Source organism: Callithrix jacchus, chromosome 2 (assembly GCF_049354715.1).
Source record: "Callithrix jacchus isolate 240 chromosome 2, calJac240_pri, whole genome shotgun sequence".
NCBI lineage: Eukaryota > Metazoa > Chordata > Mammalia > Primates > Cebidae > Callithrix > Callithrix jacchus.
Genome location: NC_133503.1, coordinates 200,751,086 through 200,761,581, shown reverse-complemented (window position 1 = coordinate 200,761,581; position 10,496 = coordinate 200,751,086). Strand labels below are relative to the sequence as shown.

The 10,496-nt window shown below is 50.9% G+C and overlaps 2 protein-coding genes across 4 annotated transcripts in view; one reads left to right on the top strand and one right to left on the bottom strand.

Moving 5' to 3' along the window:
* Positions 1 to 4,350: 4,350 nt before the first annotated feature.
* LOC144581629 (uncharacterized) lies at positions 4,351 to 8,526 on the bottom strand. Of its 2 annotated transcripts, none has more exons than XR_013532698.1 (2): positions 8,411 to 8,526; positions 4,351 to 6,940 (listed from the first exon to the last, which is right to left on the bottom strand). XR_013532698.1 is itself a non-coding variant. In XM_078365941.1 (2 exons), the coding sequence occupies exon 1, from the start codon at positions 8,134 to 8,136 to the stop codon at positions 7,798 to 7,800; it is 339 nt and encodes a 112-aa protein (XP_078222067.1). In that variant the 5' UTR covers positions 8,137 to 8,158; the 3' UTR covers positions 6,808 to 6,940; positions 7,723 to 7,797. The 2 variants fall into 2 exon arrangements, 1 of the variants encoding a protein (XP_078222067.1); XM_078365941.1 differs by lacking the exon at positions 8,411 to 8,526 and adding an exon at positions 7,723 to 8,158 and having other exon boundaries at positions 6,808 to 6,940.
* The window catches only part of ADAMTS16 (ADAM metallopeptidase with thrombospondin type 1 motif 16), a 182,825-nt gene continuing 180,730 nt past the window's right edge, over positions 8,402 to 10,496 (top strand). Inside the window, exons 1-2 of one of the 2 annotated variants that reach the window (XM_017970002.4) lie at positions 8,402 to 8,610; positions 8,736 to 8,838. In XM_017970002.4, the coding sequence (XP_017825491.4) occupies positions 8,539 to 8,610; positions 8,736 to 8,838 (175 nt within the window). In that variant the 5' untranslated portion in view covers positions 8,402 to 8,538. The remainder of the gene's footprint in view (positions 8,611 to 8,735; positions 8,839 to 10,496) is intronic. The other variant, XM_035291797.3, reaches the window with a different exon arrangement.

Here is a 10,496-nt window from a genome sequence, read left to right as displayed (position 1 = left end):
GCTACTATAAAGGGTCAGGAATGATTGTGAAGTGGATACACACACACACATACACACACCCACACACACATACACACACATGTACACAAACACATACACACACATACACACACACACCCCTCATGAAACTTCCGCTCTGGGACTCCTCACTTGCACTGATGCTTTCTAAAGCTTAGTACCAATTTCATATTTATAAGTGTATAATTTATCTTAAAGAGGCCCCCCGAAAGTAAAAGTGTAGGTTCCACAGAGCCTGGATCTCCCACTCTTCAGTGCCAGCTGCCCCAAGTACAGACACCTTCACAGCACTCAAATGAGCAATACGTGGTGAGAGGAAGACTACACTACAGGACTTGTGTGCATGGCGGACACAGTGCATGTTTTTTCTTCTTTGTTCTTTGTTTTGAGACAGAGTTTTGCTCTTGTTGCCCAGGCTGGAGTACAATGGCATGACCTCGGCTCATTGCACCCTCTGCCTCCTGGGTTTAAGCAATTCTGCCTCAAGCTGTGGAGTAGATGGGACTACGGGCCTGTACCACCACACTTGGCTAATTTCATGTTAGTAGAGATGGAGTTTCTCTATGTTGGTCAGGCTGGTCTCAAACTCCCGAACTCAGGTGATCTGCCCGCCTCAGCATCCCAAAGTGCTGGGATTACAGGCATGAGCCACTGTGCCCCGCCCCAGTGACATGATTTTTTGATGTGCACAGGAAAGAATAGAATGTTTCAGAAACTGGGGAAGAAATGATTTCAGATACCAGACAGCACTAAGTGCTCCCTGTGGTGTAGGATTGGGTTTTCTTTGGAAGCTAGAAGAGGTGGAGGGAGGGAAGAGAGTGACTGTAGAAGCAGACAGGTCATGTTTGATGGGATTCTGCATCAGCACCCCTTGTACCACACCATTCAGGAGAATATTTGGCCTCCAAGAGCCCTTTTCAATATGGGAGTGTTCCCTCTTGGGGAACGTGGTGCTGATCCAGTAGTAGATTTGTTTGAAGTTAGCTTCACACTCCACCAAGGTTAGTCATGGAAAGAGGGAGCTGTTTCTGAAGAAGGGTCCAGCATGCAGGGAAACAGTGTCCAGGGCCCCGTGGCACTGGGACAGAAGGCATCAGGCAGGGAGGACTGGGGGAAGAGCCCAGCCTCCTGCACCCCACAGTCCTGGTCAGCCCACTGGGCTCCCAGAGGGGCTTTGGCTCTGCCGCTGGGTGGTGAAGCTGAGCACCTCCTCCATCCCTGGTCAGGAAGGCCACCTGTACCTTGTGCCCCACTCAGGCCCCCTCACCTGTCTGGGAGCTGAAGGGGACACTAAAGTGATAGAGAATGAAGGGGCAGGATAAGGGGGTGCCTGATCTGTGCCTGGTTGGGACCGCACCTTCTGGCGCCCATAAATTCTTTCCTCTTCTTTTTCCTTGTGGACCACTCAGAGGGTTTCTCCTCATGAGACCTCCTCTACTCCAGTTTTCTTCTTATTTATCAATTAAAGAGAAAAGTGATTTTTCCACTGCTCTGTCCAATGTAGTTATTCTTCCAAGAAGAAATGAATGGGCCAGGAATGGTGGTTCACATGTGTAATCGTGGCACTTTGGGAGGCTGAGGCGGGAGGATCTGTTAAGCTTAAGAGTTCAAGACCAGCCAGGGCAACCCAGCAAGACCCTGTCTCTACAAAAAGTTTTTGAAAAAATTTTTAAAAGAAGCAATGACATTGCTGAAAACATAATCTAAATTTCATAGCCCAGTTTGTAAAAACTAAACTTATCAACATTTCTTAGCAAAACATAGCATTATGATGACTTACAGAATAGCAAATCAGGAGTAATAATGGCTATGCCATTCTTAGATGTTAAAAGTCATTCTTTGATTGTTTAAAAGTGAGATAAGGAGAAAAAAAATCTAACCATGCCAACATCTGCTTTCAAATTAGAAGAATTAATTCCATATTTTAAAATTCATTTTATTGGCTTTTAAAAAAATTTACAGAAGTAATACATAATGCCATTACAAGCTAAACAGCCTGAAATGTGTTTTAGTGTGAGGCCCACAGCCCCTGCTTCTCACCAGGAACCACCAGCACATCTTTTTCTCTAGAAATCTTAGCATTTAAAAACTCAAACAGCAATATGCACACGACTTGGGAACTTGCTTTGCATTACAGGTAGAGAGACGTCCATGCACACGACTTGGGAACTTGCTTTGCATTACAGGTAGAGAGACGTCCATGCACACGACTTGGGAACTTGCTTTGCATTACAGGTAGAGAGACGTCCATGCACACACATTCTCATATGCACACTCCAGCCAAACCACTCCTGCACACACAGTAAGTAGCATGAACACTCACTGCACACATGCTTCAGGGTGGGGTCACCTCCACGGCAGAGAGTGTCTAAGGGGCTGGGCACAGTGTTGTACACAGAGCCATCTCCCCCAACGGACACTCGGTGTCTTCACTGTCACCCTCCCGGCCGCTCAGCTGGGGCTGCCTGGTGTGCTTCTTCTCCCCCAGCTCCATTTCAGTGTCTGCAATTGTGGAATCGCCCCCTGGAATTCTCCAAATTGAATCCTGTCATCCAGGCACTAGCCCTTATCTGGGACATTGGGCTCTGGTGATGGGTCCAGAAATCAGTAAGTTTACAACTCCTGAGGGATTCTGAGCACAGGAGGAGGCCCATGTCCCAATGAGCCTTCTAAGGGTGGGGCTGACTGGGAGGGGAGCCCCTGCCAGGGTGGGCATAGCAGTAGGCTGTTCTTGGTGGGGCAGTGGGAACCTCCTCCCTTGTTGGGGCTGACCGCAGTGCTCACAGGCCTCCAGGTGCAGCAGGGGGGACTGAGCCCTCAGCCCAGGGGCCGTCCCTGAGGAAGCACAGGACACTTGAGTCCTGCCACCTCCCTGCTGGCCCGAGGCCTCCACCTGCACTTGCTGCCAACAGCCTCAAGATGCCAGCCTCCCCCAGCTCTCTGGCTGGCAGGCCACAAATCCCACATGAGCCTTTCCTCTGAAGGCCCCTCACAGAGGCACCTCCACGCCCCTCCAGAGCGGGATGGAGTCCCGGAGTGTCCTCCATCAGGCCCTGGGGTGGAAAGAGGACTGCAATGGATGTTCACATTTCAGTGTTTCCACGCTCCTTCCTAGGGGTAGAAACGTCCTTGGCTCCAGCTGATTGTGTGAGTCTGCACACCCTGACGACCTCATTTTAAGTTGATCACCTCGGTAAAGACCCGATCTCCAGGGAAGGTCCCAATCTGAGGTACTGGAGTCTAGGCCTTCAGAATAAGAAACGGAGTGGGCATATTCAACCAGAAACACTGATCAACTTGCTATGTTCCAACACATGAGGAAAACCAAGGTTCTTCTAACCACAGTGGAGAACGTGACTGGGAGAAGGTGCAGAAAGCCAATTCTCAAACAGCCCCATCCCCTACCCTACCCTTACTCCCGCCAGCACCGCAGCCCTGACCCACGTACCTCTGTCCTCCGCCTGGCACTGTCTGAGGGGCAGATACTCTGGGAAGGCATCACACAGGAAACGCCATTCCCTGGATCCAGTCTGTATCTCAGGTCACTGACACAGGTGATGTGAGGGCAGCAACAACATATTCCCTGAATCAAAATCCACAAATGGTGAGGTGTGAAATGGAAGTCGCAGACTGATGGCAAGCATGACTAGCTTTCTCTACCCCACTGTGTCTTCACACCTTCGAAATATGGCCTTGCAGCCTCTCCCAGGAAGCAGCAGAGGCTCTTTCCTTGTGCCTGAGCTGCCTATGCAGCTTGGCCAGGAGGACGTGGCAAAAGCAGTCATGTGGGTACAGCAGCCTCAAGCCTAGGTCTTCAAAGTCTTCCACGCAGGTACTCTCTCAGAAGCCGGCACCACCCGCAAAGCAAGCCCAGGCTGGCATGCAGCAGGGCGATACATGCTAAGAAATAAAGCTGGATCTGCCCACTTGCTCCAGAAATCTGAGCAAGCCCAACTCTACCCAGGCCACCACCCAACCCCACTGACAGCACTCCTGCCTGAACCCAGCCAAGATCAACAGGCCCGTCATGACCACGGATAACAGCCAGCATGCAGAGGCACGGACAAAAAGAACTGGCTTTGTTTTTAGGTTTGGGGGTATTTTTCTGTCCAGCAATAGCTGAGACACAGAGCTCCGCCAATTATGCATCCTTTGTACCCATTTGAAGAAAATATGTTTGACAGAAGCCAGTGATGGCACGAACCAGAAGACTGCAGGGAAAAGTACTGAGCCTTCTTTCCCGAGGTGTCTGAGTGACTGAGCTTCAGCCCCGGGGGAGAGTGAAGGGACTCACGCAAGAGACGGATGGGATACCAATAGCAATGGCAGTAAAATAATAACAAACACTCAATCTATTATTAGAAAATGATACACAATTGATATGATAGTACTAATTGTCGTATAAGATACATTATTACTATTTAACATACATTTTTCAGTGTTTAATAATAAAAGGAAAGGAGCTTATAAATGCCATATTGTAAATTTGGGAATCTACTATTGTCTGTCCTCATTGATTCCCAATTTTCCTTTCTTCTTTTTACTAAAATCAGTCAAGAATGAAAGTAAGGGAGGAGGGCAGAGACAAGAACGTAGCGACGAATAGAATTTTCCTGAAAACCACCAGCTGACGTGATCTCGTTACCGCTAGGCATTTGAAGGGCACGCTCGCGCCATTAGCACTGCTGAGCTGAGATGCTCGGGGATCAGTTACAACTTGGCCGAGGGGCAGTGAGGAAGCCCAGGGGGCTGTGTCCAGTGTCGCCAGCCATTCGGGAGGAGCCAGTCTTCCAGTGCCCTCTCATTTCTCCAGTTATGCTCAGTCCAGCTTCATAGTGAGTTCTACATTTTATGTAATTAATTTAAAGTTTCTTCTGTCAAAATCTCCTTTTCTTGTTTTTTACTGGGACTTTCTCACATTGTGGGGGTACAGTCAGCACTGGGAGAGAGGGAGGCACCTCACTGCTTTCAGCCCATACATCATCTTATTGCAGGGGGCTGAGAGCGGGGCTGGGAGGCAGGAAGTGTCTGAGGCCCGAGCGCGCTGACCCTGCGGGGCCAGGAGGCCTGCTTTACCTTCCTGAGGCTTGGCTTTCTCACCTGACACCTGCAAAGAAGGACAAGAGCCATCCACAGGCCTCCACACTGGAAAGGTATTTGACATTATCGTGTTTGTGTTTTAGTGAAATTGTGCTCTTATAATTTCTATAAAGTAATAAAGAATGACTAACCTTTCAGAAAACAATATGAACTACGAAATACATTTTCATCCAATCCTTGTGATCTTTTCCAATAAGGAAATGTGTTGATGCCCAACACAATGATGACTGCTTTGAAACCTGATGAGTTTGAGCTGGTTGTGAGATGAGGAAGGAGGAGATTTACAGACTAAACAGGATCTTCCCAGGGCACAGACACATCCACTTCCCTCTGTTTCAGTGGACGGTGGTTTTACAGACAAGGTAGCGTGCCCCTTTGCATTGCTTTAAAGTTTATGCAATTTAGAAAGGGGCTATGACAAAGTTTGATCCTTATAATCTAAAATGCCATCTGTTTCCACATGAGAAAGAGCCCTGGCTCCTTTGATTTGGAAAGGGCGCTGGGCATGGAGGAGCAGGCAGCCATTAGGAGATACTCTCTCTCAGAGTCTTTGCTAAGCACATCGTTTTTATTTTTGAATCGATTTTTATTCTCTATTGAACATCTACATGATATTCAAAATAACCTCCTAAGTAATGAGACCCTCTGTCTGAAAGGAAACAAGTGGTGACTGTGAACGTGTAAATAATTAACAGCAACATTTTTCTGTGAAGGGCCAGAGGGTAAATAGTGTCAGCTTTGCAGGGCACAGTCTCTGCGGCAATGACTCGACTGTGCCATGGTGAAAGCAGTCACGGACGATATGCAAACAAATCGATCACGTTCCAATAAGACTCTATTTACAAAAGGAGTCAGCTGGCCAGATTTGGTCTTAGGCAGTCGTGAGTTTTCTGACCCTGGATCCAAACGATGACAAAATTACTTTCCTAAGCTCTGACCTCAAAGTTGAGTGCTACGTTCTTGAAGGGCTGCAAAGTGAAGGACTTTGAGCCTGGCGGTTTGCTTTGACCCTTCCAATATTTGTCCTCAGGGTTACTTTCCTGAGACACATTTAAGTTGACAGAACTCCACATACGTATTTGGACTTCCATCCCCCAGACAGTATGGCAACACCCATGCTGTAGCCACCGAGTGTCAACAGTCCCTTTGAAGGCAGACGTGTACTCCAGTTTGCCGGGGCCCCTCCCCTCCTCTCCATCCCTCCCTGAGACTGACAGGCACCATGTTGGATGGCTGTTCTTAAACTCGGCCCTCTTGTGTGTTGCACATCTCCGCTCCCAACCTGGCCTCTATAGGCTGGAGTTGACCACCTCTCTGTGTTATCTGGAGACATCCACACTGTGGGAGGAGCGCTGAATTCCATGCACAGCTAGAGGAACCGGGAAACTAGTCATTCTAAAGAATGGTGTTCTTTCTTCACAGTGAAGAGACTCAGGAAGCACTGTTCTGCTCTCACTCTTTGTAAGCACATCCTAAGAGTGAATCCTTTTATATCAGCCATTTTTCTTTTATTCCATCTGTGTGAACTTATAGAAGAAGGCCCCTGGGTATCTCCATGAGAACATCAGACTGGAAAAATCTCACTCCCTTTCATGTTACACTGGGCATAGAAGTACGCAGAGATCCCCGTATATCAAGCGTGCAGTGGACTCAGGGCAAGGGAAATCTGCCGGCAGGCAGGAGATTTTGGAGACTTCCAGGCACTGCCCAACTCCCCTTCCAGGTAAGTGTAAGCTCCGTGAGGTGTAAGCTGAGGCAGACACTTGTTAGGCGTTGGCAGAAGGGAAGGGTGCCAGGTGTTTTAACGTCCTGCAATACCAGCCTAAAAATAGTAAAAAAAAAAAAAAAAAAAAAAAGTTTCACTTTTGAAGAATTATTTCAAATAAATGAATAAGAGAGGGGCGTGTGTCGCTATGGAATGGGGATGACCCACACACAGCCAGGCGGTTCTGCTGCCCCTGCCTGGGGTCTGGCGCTTCAGGACAGCCCTAGCAGGAGGCTTGCTGGGAGCTCTCCCTGAGGACCCACAGGCTGCCACAGGACAGGCTGGGCAAAAAAGCCAGATGCCAGGACACCATTTCCCCCATTCATCCCCCTCTCCAAAGTGTGCAAAAGAGGCAATGTCCTGCTAAGCCTTCTATGAGGGACACTGGAGCCAAAGGGCGGCGAAAGGCCCAGAACCCCCTAGAAGGTGAGGGGTGGGAGAGGAGCCAGGGAAGGGGAGCGCACACGCACACACGTGTGCAAACACGCACTCCCACGCGCGCAGTCCTGAGGGCGCACAGCATGTCCTCGCGCACATGCAGCCAGGTGGTGGTGTACACCCGGGCACACCCAGGCACAGGTCCATCCTTGCTTCACACACCCCATCTAGCTACTCAGAACTCTGGCCAGGAGAGTGACCAAACACCTGCTACCTCCTTGCCCCCTTGTCCACTCAGCATCTCGATCGACCCCAGAGGCGGCCGAGGCTCCGGCCCCTCCGCAGCCCCGAGACCTCCCTAAGGATTGCACCCAGCAGCCAGTCACCGGCACCCGCGGCCTGGCCAGTCGAGGGCGTCCGTGACCCCGGGACCAGGAGCGCCTCCACCACCCGGGGCAGACCTCGCGGGGAAGAACTTCCTCTTCGGCTGCCTGGTCTCCCATCGCTCTGCAAACTCCAGAGCGACGCACACGCTGTTAGAAGCAGGTCCGCGGCTCCCTCAGGTCCGAGCGCCCCGTTTTCGCACCCAGTGTCCCCACAGCTGTGCCCTGGCGCAGCGACACCGCCCCGCCGCGCTCCGCGGGCTGCAGGTGTCCTGGCCTCTGGCGGCGCCGGTGCGGCCCCCGGGGTGGGAGCCCGCGGAGCGACTGCAGCAGCCGGAGCCCTGCCGAGTCCCAGCCCCGGGGCAGGGCAGGAGCGCGCACCGGCCGGAGGTCCACCCCGTGCACCGCCAGCGCGGGGGCCGGTCCCCTCTCCAGCCGCTTGGTCCCCGCACACCCAGCGGGGCCCGGACTGCGGGCCGGGGGCAGCTCCATCCTCCCGCGTCCTCCTCCCGCTGCTCAGCCGCGGTCCACGCCTCCCCTTTGCTCCCCGCCCGCCTCCGCCCCAGCGCCCCGCAGCCCTCGCCTCCTCCCCTCCGCTCTTTGTCCCTGTCCTCTCCCCTCCTCGGTCCTCTGACCCCCGCTGCCCTCGCCTCCTCCCCTCACCTCTCCCTTGCCCGCCCCCCGTCGGCTCTCCCACGGCTCCCGCCGCCCCCGCCGCCGCGGCTACCACTCCGCCCCCCGCGCCGCGCGGAGCCCCAGTAATAACCCCAGCGCGGCGCAGAGTCGCTGTGGGGAATCCTCCCGCGCTCTGACGGGGTCCAGTACTCCCTGCCCGCTCGCACGCTGCCGGCCGGGGACCCTCCGGAGGCCCCCAGCCCCTCTGAGCGCCCCTGGATGAAGCCCCGCGAGTGCGGATGGCGAGGCTGCGCGGCGCTGTGGCTGCTGCTGGCGCAGGTGGCCGAGCAGGTGAGTCCCGGGCGCTCCCCGCGGCGCGCGGAAACCGCGCTTCCCCACAGCTGGAGGCGAGTCCCCCGCGGCTTCTCTCCCGCGACCCCGCCGTCTCACTGCCGTGTCGCCGCTGTTTTCCGCAGGCACCTGCGTGCGCCCCGGGACCCACAGCGGCAGCGCCAGGGAGCCCGAGCGTCCCGCATCCTCCCTCTTCCGCGGAGCTGCCGGGCTGGATGGAAAAGGGCGGTAAGTCCGCGAGATGGGAGCTCCTAATCCTTGCCATTTAGCGGCTCGTAATCCCCGTGCCGCTGGTTTATTAGGTGCTATGAATGTTCATGGCTCCGTGGAACCCTACTTTCAAGATGCTGCTGTGCACTTTTTTTTTAACTGTTTGAGCGACCACCGATGAGTGGACTTCCACCAATATTTATATTTTATTTCCTGGCTAAACGGTTTGCCAGCGTTATGATGTAACATTAGGAAAAATGTGAGGAAATTCATTGTATTTTATTCTAAAGAACTTAGGAAGAATCTAAAGCTATTCATGTTTGCATGAAAGCCGTCATGAAGAGCAAATCTCTCCCTTTTCCATTCCCTCCTACCTCCTCCGATCCTCCTCCCCCACCCTTTCTCCGCCTCCTCCTCCTCCGCCTTCTTTATAAATTGGGGTATTTCTGTACCCTTGCTTATTCTCAGTGAAGGAAATAAAGAAAAGTACATCTTTTTTCAGTGCTTAGCATTTCAATACTAAAGTTAATGCTCCAAGAATCAGGGCGTACTTCAAACATAATAGTGCCTGAACCCGCTGAGCTTATCGTGACACCGGCAGCAATGTTCGTGCCCTGGGCCATGATTGGACATGAGGGCAAGTCTTACTCTTTTTCAGTGCATGCTTTTACTTCTGCCACTTACAAGTGACATTTGCAAATTTTGCTGTCTTACGGGAATGCAGCTCTGTGTCTTCATACTGCATCCGGTGAATGAGAAAGCAGGTGTGTCACATTGGTTGCTAGGTGGATTTTTAACATGAACCTATCCAATGACAGTTAACAAATATTACCTTGCATTGTTACCAGTAGTAAGTTGCCGTATAAAATGTTAATAGTAGTTGACTTTTAGGAAGAACTACGTTTGATTCTCTCAATAAATTTCCAGGAGATCTAGAAAATTAAAGAGTCAATAAATCAGAATTTCTCAGTATAGTTATTTTAATTTGATAAAATAACATAACGCAAGAATTTATGCATTAACTTTTGAAATTCTTCACTACCAAATGAGGATACAAATAGTATGTAGGGTGACCAACATCAGATTGACGCTCCCCATAGGACCTTTTTTAGAACCACCAGAGGGCGCTAACTGCAAATGATATAAAATGTCTAAAAAATAATTATGGTGTATTTACAAGAGAAAGTTAATTATCTGTCTATTTACAGCCTATCTTCTTGTGGTTATCCTTGTCTCGTTTAGTGTTTTGCTTACAATACTAAAAGTTAATTCTTACAATTTTAAAAGTTAATTCTAATTCACCTTTTTACGTAAGATTTTTGTAAAAAAATTTCTAGTTCCCTAAAATCATGAAAATTCCAGAGGGACTCAGATTTCCAGAACAGTTTATGGCATTATGAAGTCTTATTTAAGAGGAGCACATTATAGACAGAGAAGAAGGAAGAAGAAAAGCCGGGCTCCCTGCCTAAGTGTGCTTTTCCCCTGGAGCGATTCCATCCACTTCAGAACCTTCTCTGTGAGTGGGGTGCCCGTGCGCTACTCTGAACACCTGGCATCTCAGCTGTTGTCACAGCCCAGTCTCCATGAAAACCACTTACCTGGCTTGGTGAGAATTTGAAGGGGAAGAGGCGAACCTTCCTCAGTGAAGTTCTAGCCAGTGGACACAGCATACTCTC